Raw genomic sequence first — 25,589 nt, 5'->3', positions numbered from 1 at the left:
ATTTTCCAAAATATGGTTTGGTGAGGGAGAAAGGATGTTCATTTGTCTGGAGAAGCCAAATATAAGAGCTTCCACATGGTTAATTCCTGTGTTCCGTATTAGATGCGTATAAAAGACCACTGGAGAACAGGATAATCTGCAATAGCCAAGCACCTCTTGCTCTCCTTCTCATCATTTCCACATACACAGGTTCCCTGCTGACTGACGGAGAGGATGACAAACACAGCGTGACTAATCCTGTGGTGATATTTATGTGTTGGAGAAGGGCCATAATTTGAGAACATGACAGGCCATGGTCCCTGCAGCCATTTCATAGACAGCAAGCATTCATTGCTCACACTGTTTCTGCATCACTTGTCTCAAACACTCACTGTTTGAGTGCAACGCTTCTCACCTGCTCTTAAAATTCCAGCTGTATGATTAAACTTCAATGTTGAAGCCAAGGTAAGCTTTCATGAGGCAGTTTTGGTCAGGTTTTTTTTGGTAAGTTACAAACCAGTTTTCTCTTATTTACTCCTTATCTTCCAATGTAACCTTCTTTTTCTAAGTATTTTCCACCACTGTGCAATGATCAGACTGAGGTTCCAGGAAGGGAAAGAAAGCAGATTAAGGAGCGGCACTGGCAGACTCCAAAAGGACTACTGTACAGTGATTATTACCACTTACTTGTTGGCTACAACGGTATGCCTGGCACTCTACTCTGAAGACAACCCTTGACAGAGAGTTGTCACTGCAAGCTCTTGACTGCATGCTGAGTTGCATGGCGTAAAATAAACTCACACAGTCCTCTCTGTAGATGTTGTCTCTTCATTGACTCCCATATGAATTAAATATGGTTTAAAGCTTTGTACCTGTTAGGAAGGACTGAAGTTCTAAGAGAGACTGAAGAACAGGAAAAAGAAAAAAAAGGCAAAAAGCAAAATATAACTGGGATTTAGGAGAAATCTGCCTGAGAAGCATGTATTTAAATTAGTGTATTTTATTAAAGTCTATAGAATCATGTACATCTGTGGCTTTAGCAGCCTGTTTATCTAACTTGAATGCAGATCAGCTGTTTGAACAGTTCCAAGAATAGCATTTGGGATCAGTGAACAAGAAACATAAGTAAACAAATAAGCACTTGGTACCACTTATATTACTTTAGTTTACACTGTAACTTAAATTATCTTCGGAACACATGCATTTACAAGTCAGAATCTTTGCATTTGCCACAAGTATTTGCAGTTTTCCATTACAAATATAGCAGATACTGCAAAATGCTTTAGTGCAGGTAAGTATTGCCATTGTTTTAACAGTACTTGCTGTGTGATGAGCAGCATCACCTAAAGAAACTTTTTTTTATTTGTAAACCAAATTCCACCGTCAGATATGAGAATCCTCTATCAAAACCTGCAAAATCTGTACACACATGCATCATAACTTTGCACGGGGATTAGATCCGAATGAGAAAATGCCCAACACCAGTACAGTTTTTAAAGGATCACACGTACACGTGCACATGAATTTTTGCAGGACTGGGTCATCCTTGGGGACCACTCGGGCCAAGGTCCGTGCAGTTGTCTGCTAAACCTTCCTTATAGGAGCAAAGCACGTAGCAGCAAATTACCACATCTGTCAGAAACCACGAGCCGTGCTTGACCCGGGGGGTAAGGCGTCATTCAAGCTGTCATCCCCGAGACCATACTGATCTAAATCAACGCGGACAACTCCGCCCAAAGGGAATTACTCTCTACAGACAGCTCATGGGGGAGATGCCAAGGCCAAGATGCTCCGGACCGGGCGGCCGGCGAGCGCCCTTCCCGCAGCGACCGGCCGCCCTGAGGCGGCCAACGGGCGGCGGGACCGGCCGCCCCTCAGCGGCCGGCGGTGGCGGCAGCTCCCGCCGCGGCTCGGTGGCACCTGCCGACCCGCCGCCTGAGGAGTTTAATCCCGCCTCGAAAGCAAAGCCCAGCCGCCGACGGGCGCCTTCAGACGCGGGTCAACGCCTCCGCGAGGGTAACTTTTTTTGGCCGGCGGCACCGCGCTCCCCCTTCCCTCGACGCCCGCTGTTACTTCTCCCGCGGCGGGACGCTGCGGGCACGGCGAGCTGCGGCGACGCCCCCTCGGGCGCCCGGCGCTCCGGCCGCCAGCTCCCCGTGCCCCGCTGCCACCTGCCCCCGCGCCCAGGGCACAGCAGGAGCAGCCGGAGCGCCGCTCCCTCAAACCCGCAGCGGCCGCAGCTCCCCCCTCCCTCCCTTCTTTTATTTTTTATTTTTTTTTTTTCCTTTTCGAAACCCCCTTTGGGGCAGAGTAATTAGTGAGGAGCCCGCAGCCAGTTTCAAAAGCGGCAGAAAAAGAAGAAATCGCTGTGTTCCTTACCGCTCAGCAGTCCCCTCGCCGGCGCGCCCCCTGCTCCTTCCCCTTCTCCGCCCCGCCACGTCGGCAGCAGCGGGGGGAGGAGGCAGAACAGACCGGGCAGCCGCGGGCCGGCCGGGCCGCCGGCAGGAGGGCGGGCTGGCTCTTCTTCCCTCGCTCTCCCTCCGTCTCTCTGAGGCGGCCGCCTGTTGCGAAGCGGCTACTCCGCGCCGCTGCCGAGCCGCCCCCGGGCTCCAGGCCGCGGGCCGGGGCGGCAGCGCTGACCCGCCGCGGAGAGCCGCCCCGGCCGCCATTATCGCCCCTCACGGCCCCCAGCTCTCGGCGGCGGGGCGCGGGCCGACAGACGCCGGTGGGACACGGCGGTCTGCCGGCGGCGGAGACGGGCCCCGCGCCGGGGACGCCGCCGGGAGCGCCGGCCGAGAGAGACGGGCGCGGGTGGAGCAGGGCCTCCCTCGGGTGGGCGGCCACCCGGCAGGAGGGGTAAACACGACGACGCTGATGGGAGAACGTTCGTGCTGAGGCCTTTTAAGTATAAGTGAGTCACTGAGCTGGCGTCAGTTTTGGGTTTTGGGTTTTTTTTTAGTGTAGAAAGTTTAATGCTTCCTCAAAGCGAGCTGCAGCTAACCACCTACTGAAGTGTGGGGTTGCGGAATTAAACAACTGAGATTTAGCTTTTCAGATGCCTCTTTGCGCCTTTGTTGTATCTGTTTACAGGAAACGCCGCTAAAAGAAACCGGGAGGTGTGTACACACGTTTCCAGTAAGTTAGTGTCAGTGCTGGGCGCCCGCAGCTGCGCGAGAAATACTTGGTTGAACAAGAGGATTGCAGGCTCTTGCCCAACAACCTGTGGTTCTTGTCTCTGTCTTAATTCCTCACACCCTTTCCTCTTTTTGCCGCTTCATTTTAAGGCGAAGCATGCCTTTCTACAGCGATAAAAGGCAGTTCCACGATTCATCATAGCATCCTCTCTGTCACTAGTCTTACTTTGCTGAAGAAAGAAATAACTGACTGTTGCCACAGGAAGCAAAATAATACATGTTGTGAATCACTGAGGAGAGCTGCTATAGGAGGTCACAAAATAAAGCCCCAGTTCTTGGAAGCATGCTTCACAAATATGGATCATGCTATGTGACTTACACGCTTATCAGGCAAAAGTCTCTGAAGTTTCCTGTAAAGGTAGGTGGTAGCAGAGCAAATGTTTGTATCAGTAAATAATAATTTTATTTTGAAGGCATTTCAATGAGAATTTAAGTATCAGGGCATGCTCGTAGTTCTAGCATCTTTTAGGTTAATTTATGTATGTTTAGATGTATTTATTGAAAATGAAATCTAGAATGGCCCTAAGGATTTCTCTCTGCTTTTCAGTGGAGCTTGTGGAAGAGTAAGGGCAGTGTCTTAGGAGGAATCACGATGGATGCAGCTCAGTAGCTGGAGATTGTTTTTCCCCATGATGGATGGTAATTTTGACTGTAAAGTGGATCTTACACTGTCAGTTTTGCAGATTCTGTACAAGGCCATGCATGTTTTAGAACTGCGTGTTAATCACTATTGTAATGTAAAGTTACTGCTTCAGGATGAAATTAACATTATAAGTGCGTAAATGTGTATGTCTGTCTATTGGGATAGAAGGATGTATTCATTTCCTAAGTTCCTAAATTACTTTCTTGAATTTAGCACTTGCTTTTTCTAATTTTCTTTCTCTTTCACTTTTCAGTAATTAATTTCACTTGTATTTTCTCACTGTGGTAATATTGCAAATGGTTTTGGAATAAATGAGCAATAGAGATTGAACACTTCTACTCACCTCAGATTTCACTGAAGTTTGTTATTACTCTGAGTGTCATCATCTTCCTAATGGGTTTCAGAAAAGATACTTGCCTTTTAATAGATAGATAAATATAAAGCAAAGATGGAAGGAAACAACTGCATTTGGCTACTTTTAACAAAACATAGAAGTATGCATAACATTTGAGGAATATATTCATCTTCTTCCAGTGATTGCACTGGTAAATCTGAGTGGTAAATATGAGGGCTAATGGCATGCAATTAATGGTAATATGCTTATTTTGCTGTTTAACATATGCTTTATCTATCTTTATAGTATGTAGATAGAACTGGAGAACTCAAACTATGCCAGTGGCCATCTCATACTGTCACTTAATTGAAGAGACACTGTCAAATAAGAGTCTCTAATTTATGGCAGTTATTACGTGTTAACCAAATGTATGTCTGGTTCTGTAATCATTAGAGTAATAGGTAGATAATATTCAAGCAGTTAAACCGTTATATTCCCAAACAGGAATGAATGTTTGATAAAAGCAATGTCTTGCCTTAGGATTTTATCTCGTCCTAAGGATGGATAGCAAAATCTTTCCAGCTAAGAGCAGACAATGGTGAGGTTTTTATGTAACAACATTATAAGGTGTCATTTGGAAACTAGCTGTGAATGCTATTGTCTGTATTGACAGAAATGGAGAAAGAATCATAGAGTACCACCATAAGGCTCATCAACATAACAGCAGAGAACATGCATTGTCCATATTCTGTCGCTTACTACCTGTCCTATCTTTCCCTTTGGTTTTTGGATGACCTCTTTTCACTTGAAGCTGAGAAATGAAATATGATGTACAGAATAAGCTTTAAAGTGAAAAAGTCATTTTTAAGATCATTTCCTCTTCTTCCAGAATAATTGAAATGTTAAATCATGAATGTCTTACGGTATGCTAACCCGGAAAGGTAGTTTGTAGCGTGACAGTTCTGTATTTAGATCTCAGCTAAGATTGAATTTCTGACCAACATTACACAGAAATAAAGAGAGTCTGGTTTATGTCTTTGCCAGAACAGCAACCCAAGTGTTTGGGCATTCAGTATGGAAGTTGCTGTTCTGTTTTAATTAAAAAAAAAAAAAAAAAGACCCCACCCACTGTTTCCATATCCAGTATTTAACCCAATCACAACACTGCTGGAGCAGGAGGGAGAGATTATTTTTCCATTCCCATTAAATGGAAATTAAAATAAGACAAACAGCACTTTTATAAACCAGCCATGATAAGAATTTGACAACTAAATTGGTAGAGCGAAATGGAAAAAAAAAATGCATATAGACTTAGACCATTATTAAGTTCAGAGAGGAAGATGTTTGAATTTCAGTGTAAAACTTCCTCAGAAGAAGTACTTATTTTCATATTAATTTGATGAAGACAGAAAGTTGTTAAAAAGATTTGTTTTCCTTGCTTAATCTATTGTAAAGCATGAAAACACGTAGTTCAATAATAATTAAATAATGGGGAAATTACAGTAATGTTGTATGTGGAAAATACATCTGGAGGAAAGCAAATGCCATTTCATAAGCTGTCAGTAGATGGCACAAACATTTATATAAAAAGTTTGGGCGTTCTTAAGTATTGTTACACAGTAGGATAAAGTTTTATTTTTGTCTTTTCCTGAGTACATTTTCTGCTTTTTCAGAGGGCATGGATTTCTGGTGAGAGACTTTTAATTTTATAGATTTTATGTGGTTGCTTGTTAGCTAAAACTTTTATATTCTGCATCTTATGTGAAAATGCACCATGTTTTCCATAGAACATTATTAGCAAGTGTATGATGTACTTTCAAGCGTATGGGTAAGAAGTGAGACTAAAGTTGCTTATGTTCAGTAGATTTATCCAAAGAAACTGGCTAAATAGCAGTCTCTTCGTATTAGCACAACACCCGTAGTTAAGGGGGTCACAGTGATTTAATGGAAATAGTTTTTCTACAGTTCAGGAGTGGGTCTAACTTCATATGTTTCATCCATGGGAAAGACGTATTTTTAACATTTGAGTTTTGTATTATGCTGATAACTTGCAAAGCGCGTGCCTTAATACTGAACCATCAGAGCTCAATGCATTCTGTACATTTCTTATATGAAAGTTTAGTCAGTTTATACTGAGTTTATATTGGAAAAACTCTTAAACCCTCAATTTTTATCTCTTCTCTCGCTCTTTAAACAACAGGACAATTTCTTGCTATGATCTTGGTTTGCTTACCCTACTGGATTCCTTCTCTGCTTTTATCTTGGTAATGATCTTTTTGTCAAGTTTGAAGACTTGAGGATACTTTCGAATTAAAAGGGATATGACTGTAAAGGATAACTTCCCCAGTGTTAGCCCCCAAATCATAGGTCATGTGTTATAACAGTTGTTAATTTTGTGGCTTCATAGGATATTCTAAAGAAAGTTTGAAGGTACTCGTAAATAATTTGACTGAATGCCAGGATGTAGGAAGGAGAAAGAAAGTTAAGCACATGTGGAAGAATTGTATCCTTCTTTCACCTAGTCCCTGGATATTGATGAAATTTTGTCCTAAGAAGAAATAACGACTTGAAGGTAGATTTTTTTTCAGATTTGTCTTGAAGCTACATATTTTGTTTGATTATATACACATTAGTAGTATTGCCCAAACAATCGGAAGAACAGGATAGAGGATGCTGATTATCTTTTGTTCTCTGCACATGCCCAAATGCCTTTTGAGGGCTGTGATGGTAAAACTGCATATAATTTTTCCAAATGAAAGTCTTGAAAAAGGCTGGAAAGGTTTTGCCATATTGCCCCATTATTTCTGGATTATTTCCAAGCCTAGTTTTGGGCATTCTTTACGAAAGGAGAACTCAGTGGACTGTTTTTTGTTGTACTGTTGAGATTTCATAATATAGGTTGTGTTAGATTAAGAGAATGTATGTTTTAGACACAGTAATATAATTCTAAGAAAGCATGTGGAATGGTTAATGGTACAGAGAATGTAGTCCTCAAGGTTGTAGCTTTAGTCCAACAAGTGACAGCTATTACTGTCTCATTGTAGAGTCACCAGGAATCATTGTAGAGGCACTAGAAATATAAACTTACAGTTCAGCCATTTCAATATCAAGGGAAAGTTGAAAGCCACTGCAGTCATGAATAAGCACTATGGAAAGCTTCAGACAACAACTATGATTTAAAATTAATGGGAGGAAGAGGGGAAGAATGTTCTGAGGAAACAAGAAGAATTCAGAAATCTGGAAAACAACTTTCAATCAAGATTTACACATACAAAAATGTTCAGTGTGTGTTTGGCGTCCTCTGTGTACACCTAACAAATTGGACATGGGGACACCCCACTTTCAGAGTCTAAGTTCAGGAGATGCTCAAGCCCAGACAAGAAGCAAACTCTTCTGTGGACTTTCCCATAGCATAAATATAGAACATCCTATCCCCCTTCCTGGCCTCCCCAGTTAAAATAAGCCCTAATGACCAATCTCAGCTACCTAAAGACATTCAGATTTTGATTCACTCTCTTGAACCTCCATCCTGTGTTTCAGTCCAGGTTTTATAGTCACAAGTCCATTTAAAAAAATGTATCTGAGTCTAGTTCATATCCTTCAAGAGAGAATCTGAGGAGAGGATGACCATACTGACCTCAAATATTGTGCTTTCTGATCAAAGTGTATTATACAGTTGTGGGAAGCCTTCATAATACATTGAATCACAGCAGTAATTCTGTAAGTAAGCAGCAAATTTTAGTCACCTATGAAATAAAACTTGTTTTGTAAGAAACAGACCCATTATATATTAAGTACAGCATATTTACCAAATAGAAATTTCAGTGGTGTTCTCTTAATAAAGAGTGCCTCTCCTGAATGATAATAGGTGCCTTCGTTGCTTTTTGAGTCAAAGAGAGAGATGAGAAATTGGAACCTTAAAAAGATCAATCTCTGTGATGGCTCCTGCATAGCCACTTAATGACATGATCTGGGTTTTGGTTTTGTTTCTTTATTTTGCTACAGGATTAGAACAAAGATGGACAGATAAGAGAAGTATTGAGCATCTCCAAGGAAACAGAAACCAGTATGACAGAAAATATGAGATCTCTCAGAAACTTTTTTCTTTACAAGTGTCTGTTTGCATTAACTTTTTGGAACTGTGTCAGCCTGTCTGTGGAAAATGAACTCTTCACATCTGTTTCTAACGAAGATGGTTCTGACAAAAAAATCAAGAGCCTGCCATACCTCTATACAAATAGTCATCAGTCCAAAGCTAATTTTGACTGGGTTTTGATACAAAATACTACAGAAAGCCTATCGTTGTCAGAAATCACAAATGACAATGTAAAAAAATTAGTAGCATTATTATCTAATTTCAGACGAGGCTCCAGGTTACAAAATCTGACACTGACAAATGTGACAGTTGACTGGAATGCTCTTATTGAAACTTTTCAGACTGTATGGCACTCATCCATTGAATACTTCAATGTTAACGGTGTAAGACAATTGTCGCACATAAAAAGCTATGACTTTGACTATTCAGGTACGTCTATGAAAGCGGTCACAATGAAGAAAGTTTTAATCACAGATCTGTACTTCTCACAGAATGACCTATACAAAATATTTGCAGACATGAATATTGCAGCCTTGACAATAACTGAATCAGAGATGATACATATGCTGTGTCCTTCATCTGACAGTCCCTTTAGATACTTAAATTTTTTAAACAACGATTTAACAGATCTGCTGTTTCAAAAATGTGACAAATTAATTCAACTGGAGACATTAATCTTGCAGAGGAATAAATTTGAGAGCCTTTCCAAGGTAAGCTTCATGACTAGCCGTATGAAATCACTGAAATACCTGGACATCAGCAGCAACTTGCTGAGTCACGATGGAGCTGATGTGCAATGCCAATGGGCTGAGTCTCTGACAGAGTTGGACCTGTCCTCAAATCAGTTGATGGATGCCGTGTTTGGGTGCTTGCCAGTCAACATCAAAAAACTCAGCCTCCAAAACAATCACATCACCAGTGTCCCCAAGGGAATGGCTGAGCTGAAATCCTTGAAAGAGCTGAACCTGGCATCGAACAGGCTGGCTGACCTGCCGGGGTGCAGTGGCTTTACGTCGCTGGAGTTCCTGAACGTAGAGATGAATTCGATCCTCACCCCATCTGCTGACTTCTTCCAGAGCTGCCCGCAGGTCAGGGAGCTACAAGCCGGGCGCAACCCGTTCAAGTGTTCCTGTGAACTGCAAGACTTTATCCGTCTGGAGAGGCAGTCTGGGGGGAAGCTGTTTGGCTGGCCAGCGGCGTATGTGTGCGAGTACCCGGAAGACTTGCAAGGAACGCAGCTGAAGGACTTCCACTTGACTGAACTGGCTTGCAACACGGTGCTCTTGCTGGTGACAGCTCTGCTGCTGACGCTGGTGCTGGTGGCTGTCGTGGCCTTTCTGTGCATCTACTTGGATGTGCCGTGGTACGTGCGGATGACGTGGCAGTGGACGCAGACAAAGCGGAGAGCTTGGCACAGCCACCCCAAAGAGCGGGAGACCGTTCTGCAGTTTCACGCGTTCATTTCCTACAGCGAGCGCGATTCGTTGTGGGTGAAGAACGAGCTGATCCCGAACCTGGAGAAGGGGGAGGGCTGTGTACAACTGTGCCAGCACGAGAGGAACTTTATCCCCGGCAAGAGCATTGTGGAGAACATCATTAACTGCATTGAGAAGAGCTACAAGTCGATCTTTGTGTTGTCTCCCAACTTTGTGCAGAGCGAGTGGTGTCACTATGAGCTGTACTTTGCCCATCACAAATTATTCAGCGAGAATTCCAACAGCTTAATCCTCATTTTACTGGAGCCGATCCCTCCGTACATTATCCCTGCCAGGTATCACAAGCTGAAGGCTCTCATGGCAAAGCGAACCTACATGGAGTGGCCAAAGGAGAGGAGCAAGCATCCCCTTTTCTGGGCTAACCTGAGGGCAGCTATTAGCATTAACCTGCTAATGGCTGATGGAAAGCGGTGTGGGGAAACAGATGAAGAATCTTTCTAATGGAGTTTCTTCCATTTTTTCTTTGTGAAGCAATAAATGCTTTATGATTTGTAGCGTTCGCTGCATATCAAGGTGCCACGATTAGATCACGGATCAACCCCCAGACCAGGGAAAGGGACAGATAACACACACAGTGTGAGCGCCAACTTCCGCCTTTTATTGCGCAGTTAATTCCTTTTATACTAACAAGGGTAGGCGGGATTACAGGTACATCACAAGGCTGCGACTAACCCTCTAACTTTCCGTGACATCGCGAGATCTTCCGAACGCTGAACCCTACAATGATTTCCATTGGTTGTCAATGTATTTAACTTTTTGTTACAGAACCTTGTTTCTACATAGTTTTCTGTGCTGCCTCCTAACGGTAGGCAAAATTCAACTTACCTCACTGGAATTCTCTTGCAGTTGATACAGAGATAGCAAATCACAAATGAGTTTGGATGTGCATTTTGAAATACAGTTTGAAATACTGTAGTGAATTTTTCTCAGCAGAATAAAGCCTGGAGCAGTTGGTACAGTCATGGAAGAGTGCTTGAGTTGCTGAAGAGGTTGCAGAGCTGCATTAATCACAAAGCTTAGGCAGCTTCATCACAGGAGCCCTTTTGCTAAAATTAGTTTGCAAGAAAAAAACACATCCTGAGAAGATGTCTAGAAGGCCAGAGTCTGAGGTGGTTCCTGGGTAGTGTTTTCTCAGATTCAGTGAAGCTTGAAAGGATAGGACCCAGATACAGGACTCTGAACGTCCAGCACAGGTGGACAAAAATGGCCATGCCACAAAAGAGGACTGAGTGAGGGTTTTTTTTCTTGAAAAGAAAAATAAAAAGGAAAGATGAGCTGCTTCACGTTTTGGGGCTCATAGGTTGGCACTGCTGCGAGGGAGGAGCAGTGAATTGACAATCAGGGCTCTTAATTCCCATCCTCTGACAGAGTCCTGGTACCCTTTTGATCCTGAGAGATACCCTGAGCAAAGGGACTGAGAGGGTATCATCTGCAGTAACAGAACTGCCTTCATCATCATTGACTATATCTTGAGAAGCTCTTGACTTTACATCATTCTTTTTTTTTAGCTTTCTACTTTTTTGCTTCTCACCCATATATCTTTATGTTTATTATTAAAAGAATCTGTCCTTCTCAGGCAAAACAGTATCTTTTGCAGCACAGCGATGAGTTCTGATCAGAAACGCAATAACCAGTCAGAGGCTGAAAAAATTTGCTAGGTCTTGGGACAGCAGATAAGACCCTCTATTCACAGAGTCAGAAAGACAAGCTGCATTTACAATATTTGCTCTCCTTTGTAGAAATACAGCAGGCCCCTCTACCTGTTGTCGGGGTTAACCCCAGCCAAACAACTAAGCACCGTGCAGCTGCTCACTCACTTCCCCCCCACTCAGTGGGATGGGGGAGAGAATCAGAAAAAAAAGTAAAACTTGTGGGTTGAGATAAGAACAGTTTCATAGAACAGAAAGGAAGAAACTAATAACGATAATAATAACAATAATAAAATGACAATAATAATAATAAAAAGATTGGAATATACAGAACAAGTGATGCACAATGCAATTGCTCACCAGTCGCTGACCGATGCCCAGTTAGTCCTTGAGCAGCAATACCCCCCAGCCCCACTTCCCCCATTTTATATACTGGGCATGACATCACACGGTATGGAATACCCCTTTGGCCAGTTTGGGTCAGCTGTCCTGGCTGTGTCCGTTCCCAACTTCTTGTGCCCCTCCAGCCTTCTTGCTGGCTGGGCATGACAAGCTGAAAAATACTTGACTTGGTCTAAACATTACTTAGCAACAACTGAAATCATCAGTGTGTTATCAACATTCTTCTCATACTGAATCCAAGATATAACATTATACCGGCTACTAGAAAGCAAATTAACTCTCTCCCAGCTGAAAGCAGGACACTGTAGTGGTGCTGGTTTGGCTTCAAGAAAACATGGCTGTGCTCTGACAAACATTCACAATCGCTGAAGATGAGGACAGCAAATTTCGTCTTTGTCTCCAGAAGGGGAGGTGTTTGCCATCTGGAATACCAGACTTAGATGACCAGAGAGTAGTAAGTTTTCCTTTCAAAAATGTGTTTCAACGGGGATACAACAGAAGAAGGGATGTTAAGAGGAAATCCTCATTTAGTATAGCATTTTATCTCATTCTTGTCTTCCATTATTATTAACAAAAGATATTAATTTTGATTTTTTTTGCCTGAGGTCTAAGGAGGCTGAGGTCTCTTGAAGTCTTGAACTGCCAGCAACTGTTTATGATTTGTAGGGGAAAGGTCAAATTTAACACCTTTAGCCCTGTCATCCCACTCAGCCTCGAAATTAATATAACACACCTATTATAAAATTGCAGGCATTTAATTCAGGACAGCAGAAACAAATATTTTCTATGCTTCCTCCTTCCCCTCCAACTAATGCTTCAGTGTATGAGTCATTTAACCCTTAGAAAACTGAAGATGAACAGACTTAGCTTGGTTTGCCTATCCCTTTCAGACAACCAGGGGCAGCTGGATTGTTACATGGTGGCTCACGTGAAAATTTTCTTTGAAAGCCTCAGAGTTTTAGGTCAGTAGCCCTTGAAACTTCAGTAATAGAGTTAACATCCCCTGTTGTGTGTGAAGCTTTAAGAACTCATATGGCTGCTTCTGTTGGCAGGAGGACAGAAAAACCCTCTGGAAGTCAGAGAGTGCACCAAGAATCCTTCCTGTTATTCACGTGGGAGCACATAGCTGTTACCAGAAATTATTTCTTTCTTTCAGGAGTGGAAGGTTTTAGCAAGGGTTTGCTTGCCACTTTAGAAAGAACTTGGGAACTACGTGACCTCTGGCAATGGAGCTGATGCGATCATAAGCAAAAATATGTAACTGCAGGTTTCTGGTATATGTCCAAAATCCTTGAGTGAATAATGTTGGAAGGGGCTTGTAATGAGCATGGGGAGCAATTAAAACTTGTGCTTTGGAACCTGAAACACACATGCTATTAGGTTTTTGTCCATGGTATGTGCCAGATAATTGATAAAACAGCTACACATGCAATGAATTGCTACATCTAGTTTCTCTGATTCCACAGGAGAGAATGAGTTTCTCAAGTGATACATATCAGAATATTTCAAACAATTATTTTAGCCTCTGCCATACTCTGAACACTTTCTATAAAACCAGTTTTAGTCCAAGAAGAAATTGCCGATACGTGGGGCCATGTGTAGTCTCACAGCCCATGTCAGCCACTTTTTCTGCACATTTTGGAAAGCAGCTACCCTTTTCTGCGCACCCCGGTGATGTGAGTCTGCAGCTGGTTCTGCACTGAAATTGGTAACTGCTAATGCACTCCAGTTATCAGGAAAATGAGTGTGTAAATGTATTCTGATGTCAGATACCATATCAGAGCAGATTCCTGGCATCTGTCTAGTCATCTTGGTGACTAGCAGGAATGCTATTTTTACATACATAGTAATATCAGCTTACAAAACTGATAACATGGGGGTTATACACCCTCCAAAACCTAGGAAAAGTACAGCATGAAGTGAAAGTGTAAATGTTTTTATGTATATTTAAGTAGTGTGTGGTATGAAGGAAACTAAACTGTGACAGACTGGGAGTCCTGACACAATGTGGGTTGCCCTGCTGAGAGCTCGGCTCTTTTTCAGCTTTAGAAATGTTACAAAGCATCATCACTGAAGTTCAACTGCAGAGGGTTAGAGCAGAGAAAGGCGCTTAAGGGAAAAGAATGGGACTCCGTGGGAGGTGAGGCATTCTGCTGAGGGGAAGGTTCAAAACCTCTGTGAAACCTGTGGTTTTACTCAGGGCTTCAGTTTGGCCGTTTTTTCTTTCAGAAACATTTACTGAGATTGACTGTAATGCTCATTTGTAGTCACTGTTTGGTCAAGAGGAAGCAGTACTGATAAACTAATAAATGAAGTTCTGTATTCTGCAAGGTGGCTCTTGTGTTACCAGTCTGATTTCCACAGCTTTGATCCTTGTGTCTGTTTATGCCCAAGCGAAATAGACTTAGGCATAAATGCAATACAGTCTCTGCTCACTTTGACTTGTGGTGGCGTTTAGCCCTTGTTTCACCTACCTGACACACAGGGTTAAGTTGTGACAATGAGAGTTACAGCTGAAGGTAAGGTCCTCGATATGACCAAACACTGGCAGTTCCAGTTGGAGAGATTCTTCACACTTTTGGGCACGGTGCTGGTCCTGACTGGCTTCTGATACCCAGCCAAGTGTAGCTACGGTTCCCCTCTGGGTAAGTAATCACAACATATAGGCAGAAGTGTGAAATGTACCTTGAGGAAAGGCTGTTTATGAAGACAGGTGCTCGTTGATAGAATCAGCTGCAAAAAACCCCAGCAATATAAACCTCAGCAACGGAACAAGGTATGTGCATGAGTGTACGTATGCTGACTATGGAAAGGATGGTATTTAGAGGGTACATTTCAGGATGCATGAACAGAAATACACTGATTTTTAGTTTTTGCCTATCATGCGAAATGACTTAATCAGTAAACTGAAACCAGCCCCAAACAAAGCTTTGCTGAATTGGTTAGTAAAAATAACATTATGCAATGTTCCTAATTGTTTAACAGAGGTATTCAGGAGTATCAGCTTTATTTTAACTAGTTGTAAATTTTTCTTTATGGCAAACTTTATTTGAATGTATATTAAAGTCTGATAAAGAAGGGCAGTAAGGAAATTAAACAATCTACAACTAAAGGCTTAGATACTTTTGCTTTTACAGCTGTGTGTGCACTGGAGTCTGTTCTGATGAAAGCTGATGGTATATTTGATTTTGTCCATGCATCAAAGTTTTTTCATGGATTATATTGGAAGTAAAACTGCCACTGGTTTGCATAATTGGGATATTATTGTTCTGTCAACAATAGTGCCTTAGTCTATTCATTTTCATGGATTAATGCCCAGCAATGGGAACTTCTTCTTTAACTCGAAGACAAGACAGTATCAGCTGACAGGCAGAGTCTTGCTGCTTATTGAGAAACGTTCATGATCCCTGGTCTTGTCTTGGGTCACAAATGTCTCCAAGTTTTCTGTAATGTATTACTCAGATTCACTGCACTTAGGAAAGCAGAATGGTTTCAGTTCAGTTTCAGTTCAGACTATTTTACTCATCAATCTAAAAATGAAAACTAGACATTTTCTTTCAGCAAAGCAAAGGGTTAAATTACTCTTTGCAAAATTGAAAAGGTAATTGCAAAAGAAAAGTTTCAAAGGAATCTAATGCAAGCTTGAAATATAACTGGCACTGGTGTCTAGAATAAATTTTCATACTTTGCAGCTTCTTTAGCTGAATCCTCTCTTGCCTTCAACTCTCCTCCAAGGTGCTGTTTTATGGGGTGGAGTAAGCTCTAGACTGAGTCCAGAATGGGCCCAGGTGCCCCCCTCTCCCCCTAGTTTGCTCATACCTGAAGAATTAATTACATACTTCATGAATTTAATCTTAAAATTCATTAAGATTAAATAAATCTTCATTCATTTATTCATCTCTGCTTCTTTCTTCCTTGCTAATCAATCTTACTGAAGCATGTTGTGTTAGTGTGGAGGCTTATGGGACTGAGGTGTTGGTTTTGGTTATTTACATCTGCCTTTGCAATGCACTCGCTCTCTGCTCTGTTGATTTGCTCGCTAGGCTCCTGCCCTTGTTCAGAATGCTAATTGAATGGCTGCTTTATTGGATTCCTCTATTGCCAGATTGCCCTACATTACTGTATTCTTTGTGGCTTCTTTACAGCTTTCATATCATAGAGACTACTCTCTATCGTTCATTGTTTATAATTTTTTGAAGGAAGCTACAATGTGGGGTATCCCTGATAACCATCCAAGGCATCTCTAGTGTAAAGATTGACCTGTAAAGGTTTTGAACTGTGCCAGTTTGCCCCTGTTACCAGCTTTTGAGATCTCAGCTTTTGCCATCTGTCAGTGTGCTACATTAATTAGTCTGCTTGCTGAGGAAAATAATTCAGTGGGGTAGAGCTCTGCAAGAGATTTTGATACAAAGAGAAGTTGGTGGGGGGGGTTCTGCTTCCTCTTTTCTGTGTATGCAAAAGAGGAGATGCAGTTGACAAATTTCTAGAATGTGTGTAACCATGAGAAGCAGACATGAAATTAGAAATGCGGAATTATTCAAACAGTCTTGCCTTGGTGAATATTCTGTACCACAGATCGGCTTATTTCCTCCTAAACTGTACAGTTATGTAAATATTACAGAAGTAAATGTATTTCGAGTTTGGACTGTTAGAAGTTTCCTTTTATTGTGCTCTTAATACCTGCATTGTAGGGACATTTCGTTAATTCTTAGAATTATATAACCTATATAAGAAAACCTTGTTCTTTCTACTTCTCGAGGTAGTAATTATTAAGGAATTAGCATCTCATGTGAGATTCCCCAGCTTGAAGATTACATATGTTTGAAATTCTGTTTTGAGGATGTAAACCAAGTATGCAGAGGACTTTTGCTGATTCTTCACTCAGAGGTGGATTCCATGCACAAAAGGTGGGTTATATTTGCTCCATTATTTACATTTTTTTCTTTTTGTTATATCTGGTTTGGACTCCATCAAATCTCAGGTGCTGGTCTTTCTTCACTGTTGGAAGATATTCTTGCACTTTGAAATTTCAGTGAAAATGCTCATCTGTATGTTGAATTTCAACAAAGAAGAAAGGGGAAAAAATGTTTGGTATGGCAATTTTCATTCTCATCCAACTCTAATACCATCATAAGATAGTGTTAGAGGGGTAACTGTTGATCCTTAATATTGCTTTGCTAGACATACCTGCTTTATTCTTTGACTGTGGCACTCTTCAGTGCTATACAGTGCAGATCATCCCTTGTCGCAGTGTATAGCATAGCATGCACAGTAAATTAAAACTCATCTGGCAATGGAGCATGGACAGAGAATATATTTCTGGTTTTTTTCTCCCTTCAGAACATTTCTTGCTTTGTTCCTGGCATCCCTTTTGCCCAGGGAGAAGTTCCTCCAGATAGTTCCAGATCAAAGTTTATTTGATTCAAGAGGTTCTTTACAAGCCTGGACTCTGAAGAACAGGGTCAGCTGCTCTTTGAAGGAAGCTGGGTCAGATTTGCTTGTCTTGGTTCTTCTTTTGAGTGACACTGTACTTTGACCAACCATCCCAGCTTCATTTCTATTCTGTGCTCAGATACCCCAGCACAACTTTCTGAAGGCAGAATTTGACCACTCAATTGGATTCTACTGAGGTAGAAATTTATACTTTACTGATTTATTCTTTTATTGCTTTTGGTGATGTTAATTACACGTATTTTTGCTTTACTTAATTAGAAGAAAACTTGATTAAGCTTCATAGGAGACTTGGAGAAGGGATGAGTATTTATATCAGTCAATCAAATTATTAGAGACTAACACACATTATAACCTAGAACTGAAAAAATAGGCTTTTGGTTTTTATTTAACAAAAGATTACACAGGGGCAGAATTTTAAAACTTTGGGTTTTTTACAGACAAAATCAGAACAGGAAAAAAAAAATCGGGGATGTTAGTCTCCTGAAATAGTTTATGAGTTGCTCATACTTCAGGTTGTCTGTGTGTTGCGTTAAATGCGTGACAACACGAGAGTAATGCCCAGGTCGTGGTTTTTCATGATAGGACTGATACCTCTCCAAATCTATGTAGGCTATTGATAGACATGACCAGATATTAATGCTGCTGAGCCATTTTTTCATATCCACAAAATCTTTCCCTCCCTGTGTTTTTTGATCTGTAGAACTAGACTCATTGTCCCTCACCATTTCTAGAGAGGTCCTTTGTCAAGCTGCAATGCTGGGGTAATTTGGAGAATGTAGGAAATTTCCTAGGACACCTAGCAAATCCTGCAGCCTTTGGAAGCATCAAGTGCTTGCTTTCAGATTTTGGGTACCACTGCTTCATATGTAGTGTCCGGTGATGCTGTGATTTTCCTATGAGTATGCTTTTGGCTAGATAGGTGTTACAATATTCATGAGACAGTATAATTCCTCCTCAAGATCCTTGGCTTACTGGAAGGATGGACCCCTATGTCTTTGTGCTATAGCAAAGACAAAGCTGATCAGCTTCTTTGATCGGCTGACCCTGAGGGGGTGCATGGCCATGTCCCGGGTCTTTGGAGTGTGAAGAGGAATATCCTTTGGCTCTTCTGAGTGAAGAGGTTGTTTTTGCACCCATTTCTGTGAGGGTCCACGAGGCTTTTGGAGTTCTGTCCCCAAATGTGTGTGGACATGGGGTGTATGGGAAGAGCAAATGGGAGGCTTGTTCTGTTCTCCTTTACTCCTAAATGCATTGATGTCTGTTTGTACAGGTCTTGTATTTTTCAAGGTTGTTGAGAAATTTGTATTTCTTAACATCCCTGTGGTTTTTTAACATACCACTGATTGTATTCCTTCCATTATAAAGGAATTAATTTCTACTAAACCGAGAAAATAAATAATTGGAATTAAAGAACGGGGGTGAGGAGGATTGATAAGAACTTAGAACAAAAGTATGTAAAAATAAAGTTTTTATTACATAAAATTTCCATTTTATTTTAGCAATAAAAAGCAAATTCAACAGTTCAACAATTTCAGCAAATTCCACGTGTTTTCTTTCCATAGGGCTGGACTCATCACTGAGACATATTGAACAGAAAATGAAGATTTGCTTCTGTGTTTCTGTAAAAAAACAAGATAAACCTGGAAAGCACAATGAGACCCCTTACAAATATCTATGTCTTTGCTTGTGTCTTTATATTCATGCTATGGAATAATATCCAGCCAACTGTGGAAAATGAATTTATTGCAAATTATTCAAGCAGTTTGCTAACTAATGTTCCAAAAAACATTCCAGTCCATACTCATGTATTAGATTTATCACATAATAGGATCTCTGGACTTAGTATCTCAGAATTTATTTATCTTTCTGACCTTCAAGTATTAAATCTTTCTCATAATCTAATTACAGAGCTTGACTTTAGTGTCTTCATTTTTAATGAAGATTTGGAATACTTAGATTTATCTCATAATAATATTTTGAAAGTTTACTGTCAAAATCTTGCATATCTTAGACATTTAGATCTTTCTTTCAATAAGTTTACTGCCCTGCCCATCTGTAAGGAATTTGGGAACATGTTTCATTTGGAGTACCTAGGATTAAGTGCCACAATGGTACGAAGGTCAGACTTCAGGTCTATCATACATTTGCAGCTGTGCACTGTCTTCCTGACCTTAGAAGACTTTTCTCTGTATGAGCCTCAGAGTCTGACAGCCTTGAATACAAGGAGCCTCCACATTGTTTTTGCAGCAAACCAAAACTTCAGTTTTTCCCTCCTGTATGATGGAATGAGCACTTCAGAAAACTTAAGAATCGTTAACTTAAGATACACTTTGAGCTACAAAGATTTCCCCTCCCCTTCTTTAACACTTCTGAAGAAAATCAAGACAACAGCTCTCAGCCTTGACACTGTGGACTTACAATGGACTATCATTTTGGAAATTTTCCTGCTTATTTGGTACTCACCCGTGGAGCATTTGACTGTGAGAAATTTGACTTTTCGGGGACCACTGGGGGAGCTGACTGAATATGAATTTCTACCCTTATTAAGCTCTCTGGAACAATTAATCTCTTTGGGTGGCTCCATGAAGGTGCTAACTTTGGAGCATGTCCGTAATAAGGTTTATTATTTCAACCAGGAGATTCTATACAGACAGTTTTCAGAGATGAATATTGCCAGCTTGACAATATATGATGCATATATGCCACACATGCTTTGCCCCAATAGAACGAGCTCATTTCAGTATTTAAATTTTTCTCACAATGCCCTGACAGATGAATTGTTCCAGAATTGTGGCACTCTGACAGATCTGAAATTACTTATTTTGCAGAGGAATAAATTTGAGAGCCTTTCCAAGGTAAGCTTCATGACTAGCCGTATGAAATCACTGAAATACCTGGACATCAGCAGCAACTTGCTGAGTCACGATGGAGCTGATGTGCAATGCCAATGGGCTGAGTCTCTGACAGAGTTGGACCTGTCCTCAAATCAGTTGATGGATGCCGTGTTTGGGTGCTTGCCAGTCAACATCAAAAAACTCAGCCTCCAAAACAATCACATCACCAGTGTCCCCAAGGGAATGGCTGAGCTGAAATCCTTGAAAGAGCTGAACCTGGCATCGAACAGGCTGGCTGACCTGCCGGGGTGCAGTGGCTTTACGTCGCTGGAGTTCCTGAACGTAGAGATGAATTCGATCCTCACCCCATCTGCTGACTTCTTCCAGAGCTGCCCGCAGGTCAGGGAGCTACAAGCCGGGCGCAACCCGTTCAAGTGTTCCTGTGAACTGCAAGACTTTATCCGTCTGGAGAGGCAGTCTGGGGGGAAGCTGTTTGGCTGGCCAGCGGCGTATGTGTGCGAGTACCCGGAAGACTTGCAAGGAACGCAGCTGAAGGACTTCCACTTGACTGAACTGGCTTGCAACACGGTGCTCTTGCTGGTGACAGCTCTGCTGCTGACGCTGGTGCTGGTGGCTGTCGTGGCCTTTCTGTGCATCTACTTGGATGTGCCGTGGTACGTGCGGATGACGTGGCAGTGGACGCAGACAAAGCGGAGAGCTTGGCACAGCCACCCCAAAGAGCGGGAGACCGTTCTGCAGTTTCACGCGTTCATTTCCTACAGCGAGCGCGATTCGTTGTGGGTGAAGAACGAGCTGATCCCGAACCTGGAGAAGGGGGAGGGCTGTGTACAACTGTGCCAGCACGAGAGGAACTTTATCCCCGGCAAGAGCATTGTGGAGAACATCATTAACTGCATTGAGAAGAGCTACAAGTTGATCTTTGTGTTGTCTCCCAACTTTGTGCAGAGCGAGTGGTGTCACTATGAGCTGTACTTTGCCCATCACAAATTATTCAGCGAGAATTCCAACAGCTTAATCCTCATTTTACTGGAGCCGATCCCTCCGTACATTATCCCTGCCAGGTATCACAAGCTGAAGGCTCTCATGGCAAAGCGAACCTACATGGAGTGGCCAAAGGAGAGGAGCAAGCATCCCCTTTTCTGGGCTAACCTGAGGGCAGCTATTAGCATTAACCTGCCAATATCCTTTGAAGCAAATGAGGAGCAGAGTGATGTTACTTCTCCTAGTAGTGTAAGTCAGTATGTGAATAACTGACTTGACTGTCTTGCATTAAATTGTTATAATAATTTTTTTATAGTTTTTTACAGTATTCCTAGTTTGTAGCAAAATGTAATTGTGATATGTACAGAAATTGCTATTGCTCATTCTAGTTGTGAAAGTAGTCAGAAGTCTTCTGTAGTTGCCCATCATCAACAAAGAGAAGGAGAGGGAAATTTTCATAGTGACTGCACTTGTTTCTGTGAACTTGGGTTGCCTTTGTTTTGGACTTTGCCCATTGAAAGCTGTATTTTAAAGTAACAAAAATAGTGTTTGGTTCAATGTCATCATGCCTGTCAAGGCATGCATTTTATCTTTGTTGTAACATGGATGTTCTGGGGTTAAGGTGGTAGGCATCTGCTTCCTTGGGTTTAATTAAATAATACAAAGAAGAAGAAAACTGTTATTTAAATCCCTTCCTGTACATTGGTATAGTAGATGTCAAGGGTACCTTCAGCCTGTTTTCTCTTCCTGGAAGTCTTTCCCTTTGTCACAGACAGAGATTTTCCAGGGTAAGAGCTGAAAGTTGGAGCCATTAATGCCTGTTTAATATTCTTCTTCCTTTGCTGTACTAAACATTCCCACTTGCCTAGATTTACCTACCAAGTCATGATTTCATAGAATTTGCTATTCCTTGTCTTCAAAATAATACCTGAACTTATGAAATATTGATACTATTACAATATTGCTGCTTTCTGCTATGATCATATCAAGCTATGTTAGGTTGCTTGTTTTTCCTGTTTTCTAAAGTGTAGAAGCTTGATGTTTGGAGGTGAATCCCCTTTTATCTCCAGATGTTCACTGAACTCTGTTACCTTGCCCTTTTAATCAGCAGGTGCTGAGGGTCATCATGCAAGTGAAAAAGGAGTAATATGCATTGGGGAGTAAATTCTCTGCTAAAATAAAACTGTTTAAACTAGTGGTATTTATTGATGAGAGACATCTAATAATTTGCTGTGCTTGGATTTAATTTGACAATATAATAAACATCTCATTTTTTATCTGTTATTAAATCTCATGGTGTCATTTCACTGGTGATGAGGACTTGTGTAATTATACTTACAGGTTAATGGAAATGCAAACCCCTTTGATCACAACCGTGAGCAGCATGTGAGGTGAGCCACCCAGTAAGAGGATGCGATCCTTAACCCTTGCCAAGGCGGCTCACCGAGCACCTGCCAGGTGTGTGTGGTGGTAGCTAGATGAAGCAGTGGATGGGAAGCTATGGGAGAGCTTCCCAGTGTCCAGAGGTGCTGAGACATCACTGTGCACCCACCTACCAGCTCAGGTTAACTGGGTGTTGCAGTGGGATGCTAGGGACCTGGTTCTCAATGTAGAGCTTTGGAAAGAAGGGCTAAAAACCTCTATTAAGTCTTAATTTCAGGCAAAGGGAAGTTGGCTACTGATTTCTGTGATAACACATAACTGAGATCCTCCCCCTCCCAAAGCCAGGACCAAGATTTCTTTGTGTACCTTAAAAAGTGCTGCTAAACCCTCAGTACTTCAGTGGGAGCTGGTGGATGCGGCATGCTTGAAAAGCAGGTTATTTATGATGAGGGCAGATGTTCAAAGACAAAGAGGAGCTTAGTGCTCTGCAGGAGTTCAAGTCAGGAAGGCTTTACCCTACCCTGAGAGTCACTCGTGCTTCATGCCAACCCAACACAGTGGCCAGGGGCATTAGGCACCATGGGGCACTGCCGAAAGTGCATCGCAAAGCTTGTGCGCCAGCCAGCCAGTTACAGTAGGCTGTGAGGGGCTTTCCGCAGAAGTAGTGACGTTAAACCTGGGGCTGCAGCCTGAATGCACCACTGGAGCTGCAATGTTTCCCTCTTAAGAGGTTTTTCCCAACCGTACAGCATCCCTCTGGGTGCAGGTTCTTTACTTCCTCCATAACATCGCCGTCTGCTCTTAGGCTGTTGCCTGTTTAAGCTTTAGTGGCTTCTTTATTTCGGCTACAGCCAGAGTTACACCTGTCTATAATTTAAGGCTTGTGTGCTATACAGCTCTCGGGTACTGAAGGAACTGTTCAGTTGCAGAGGCCCGTGCACATTAAGCCGGTTAGGAGTTTTGTAGCCTTTACCTCTCCAGGGCTCCTCTGCGCTTTACAGTGGAGAATGCTACCAGAAAACCTGTGCCCCTCTTTCCTGAAAGATTTCTTCCCCTCTCAAGCATTACAGTCTAAGGACATGATTAGCATTCAAACTTAGTGGTAATGTTTTAAGGGGCACATATTTTGTCCTGTTTACTAGATGAGAAAAGAGGAAGTAAAATTTCTCAAATCAGGCTTTCCGGTCTCTGTAAATGTAATGCATCAGCAAACTGGGGTTTATGTCCTAAATAATGCACAGGGTCTGGGCTGTGGAAGAGTCCCTCACCTTTAAGACTGTTTTGAAACCTAAATTGTAGGTAGGTGTGAAAGGAATAGTTTCTCAACTCTGTCATGTGTACTGTTTTAGGATATTAAACCTTTAACACCCCCTTATACTCTGGCCTTCCTACCTCAGAAATCTTTCATGCACGTGCCAAGTATTTTAGTTATTTACTTATTGTACCATACACTGCAGCTGCTTAAAATACACGCCTGAGTTCCTTTGATAAAGCAGATTAATTTTGTTGTTTTTTGTTTGTTTGTTTGTTAATGTTAGCATTTGATAGTGTTTCTCATCTCTTCTCTGTTGGAACTTCCATTTTCTTCTTCCCTGAAACTCTGTTTCTCTCAGAGGATACATAAAGTGTCAATTATTTTTTGTTTTTTGGCCAAACGTAGCAAATGCTTTTCTTCACTGTTTTTTTATGAGGCAATATGCTGTTGAAGACCTTTTTTAAAAAAATGTGTTCATAGAGCTGCTTCTTGGGAAGAAGTTTGCAAGACATGAGTATCTGGTTGAACTCTTGAAATACTGTCATATTAATGTCCGCGTTTATAAAAATGATCTCAGCTGCTCTCACAGGCCTGGAAGCCCACATGAAAGCAATATTGTGTATCGACTTTGTTAACAGTGTTCGGCCAGGCCAGAGTTTTAATTGTAGAGGGTATGTTGAAAGTGTTTTTATGGCTAAAAATTGTCCTAAAGACACAAAGATCAGTTTTGAATCCTTGAGCAGATTTCTGTGCGTGACAGGATCTGACTCAGTTGTAGAAGGTAAAACAGAAGGAGCAGCTTCATTTCTTAACCACGAGAAAAGAAACAATTTCTTAAAGTACAATCACGTGAGCTTAATTTTTGCCTTTTTCTCAGCCTAAGGGTGACACCCCGTGGCCGATTAAATTATCGCTATTTCCTGAAAATGATGGCTCACGCCCGAAGGCATAGGACGCCTTTTGCCTCCCAGGAAAGCTGAAGCAGATACTCAGATCAGCCCGGCACACGCAGGACCCTCCGGGGGTGTGGGGGCTGGAGGGGACAGCTCACAGCGGCGCTGGGACTCGGTGCCCCCACGCCATCCGTCCCTCCCGCCCAGGAGGCTGTGGAGCGCACAAACCGACTGGTTCGCTGACCGGTGAACCTTGTAAATTCAACGGCGCGGTGGGAACACTGACTCTTGCTTTACAACCAGCAATCCCGGTTCTCGAGCAGGACGCCAAGAAATACAAGCCGGTCATTTTCTCACATTCTCTCTGCTGTTTGCGGGGTTTTATTTTTATGCCTCGTCTCTGCTGTAGCTCCTTTCCCTTCTGTATGTCACCACGGCATAGCGTAGGTGCTCACCAGGCTGATCTGCTGGGTCCCGGGCAGCAACAGACCAACATCCCGATGCGGTTACCTCAGCAGGGATGGAAAGTGTCGAGAGATGCATAGTGAATTCAACTGGGCTCACTCTTCTTAGGCATCCGAAGAGGTGCAAAGAAATAAAAACATTCTGCGGCAGCTCTACCCATCACCATCGTCATCTCTCGGCAAAGCGCGCCCGGATTCGTGCGCATCGACGCGTTGGCAGTCTGCGCTGTCTGCTCTGGCACCCCGGCCTGGGAAAGGGCCGTGGGGGTAGAGCACGGCTGAAGGAGCAGGCCCAGACCACCGCTCTGCCAGTGCTAAAACCCGCAGACTCGCGTGTTTGGCGCTCCAGACCTGCCAATGGACAAATTAGAATGCCCTAATTAGAAGTGGGTAAACTACTTTTGTGAGTTCGCCACCAGGCGCAGTGCTGGGCACAGCTCCTCCCCAGCACGGGGGCGAGAAGTGGTGTGTGGGCTACCAGCTCCTGCCCTCGGTCGTCTGTGGGGCAGGG

At 42.4% G+C, this 25,589-nt stretch overlaps 3 protein-coding genes across 10 annotated transcripts in view; 2 read left to right on the top strand and 1 right to left on the bottom strand.

Annotated features, from left to right (window-relative positions):
* FAM114A1 (family with sequence similarity 114 member A1) overlaps nt 1-2,417 on the bottom strand; it is a 38,132-nt gene extending 35,715 nt beyond the window's left edge. For both annotated transcript variants that reach the window (XM_075024459.1, XM_075024460.1), the window contains exon 1: nt 2,359-2,417. The gene's annotated coding sequence lies outside the window, so the exon portion shown is untranslated. The remainder of the gene's footprint in view (nt 1-2,358) is intronic.
* Nucleotides 2,418-2,748: 331 nt separating this feature from the next.
* On the top strand, nt 2,749-10,704 carry LOC142029587 (toll-like receptor 1). Of its 4 annotated transcripts, XM_075024456.1 has the most exons (4): nt 2,772-2,890; nt 3,070-3,114; nt 3,264-3,531; nt 8,156-10,704. In XM_075024456.1, the coding sequence occupies exon 4, from the start codon at nt 8,219-8,221 to the stop codon at nt 10,181-10,183; it is 1,965 nt and encodes a 654-aa protein (XP_074880557.1). In that variant the 5' UTR covers nt 2,772-2,890; nt 3,070-3,114; nt 3,264-3,531; nt 8,156-8,218; the 3' UTR covers nt 10,184-10,704. The 4 variants fall into 4 exon arrangements, with proteins under 4 accessions (XP_074880558.1, XP_074880559.1, XP_074880557.1 ...); XM_075024457.1 differs by lacking the exon at nt 3,070-3,114 and having other exon boundaries at nt 2,749-2,890; XM_075024458.1 differs by lacking the exons at nt 3,070-3,114; nt 3,264-3,531 and having other exon boundaries at nt 2,758-2,890.
* LOC142029556 (toll-like receptor 1) lies at nt 2,783-22,361 on the top strand. Of its 4 annotated transcripts, XM_075024431.1 has the most exons (5): nt 10,932-12,247; nt 12,684-12,755; nt 12,846-16,700; nt 17,134-17,423; nt 18,810-22,361. In XM_075024431.1, exon 5 carries the CDS (start codon nt 18,900-18,902, stop codon nt 21,354-21,356), a length of 2,457 nt encoding a protein of 818 aa, XP_074880532.1. In that variant the 5' UTR covers nt 10,932-12,247; nt 12,684-12,755; nt 12,846-16,700; nt 17,134-17,423; nt 18,810-18,899; the 3' UTR covers nt 21,357-22,361. The 4 variants fall into 4 exon arrangements, with proteins under 4 accessions (XP_074880539.1, XP_074880532.1, XP_074880517.1 ...); XM_075024438.1 differs by lacking the exons at nt 10,932-12,247; nt 12,684-12,755 and adding an exon at nt 2,783-2,890 and having other exon boundaries at nt 16,557-16,700; XM_075024416.1 differs by having other exon boundaries at nt 12,684-16,700.
* Nucleotides 22,362-25,589: the final 3,228 nt, after the last annotated feature.

This window comes from Buteo buteo, chromosome 1 (assembly GCF_964188355.1).
Source record: "Buteo buteo chromosome 1, bButBut1.hap1.1, whole genome shotgun sequence".
Lineage (NCBI taxonomy): Eukaryota > Metazoa > Chordata > Aves > Accipitriformes > Accipitridae > Buteo > Buteo buteo.
This window is presented reverse-complemented; position numbering and strand designations above follow the sequence as displayed.

Coding starts and splice junctions, on each gene's coding strand:
- LOC142029587 (XM_075024457.1), top strand. CDS start 8,219: ATGACAGAAAATATGAGATCTCTCAGAAACTTTTTTCTTTACAAGTGT.
- LOC142029556 (XM_075024438.1), top strand. CDS start 18,900: ATGAGACCCCTTACAAATATCTATGTCTTTGCTTGTGTCTTTATATTC.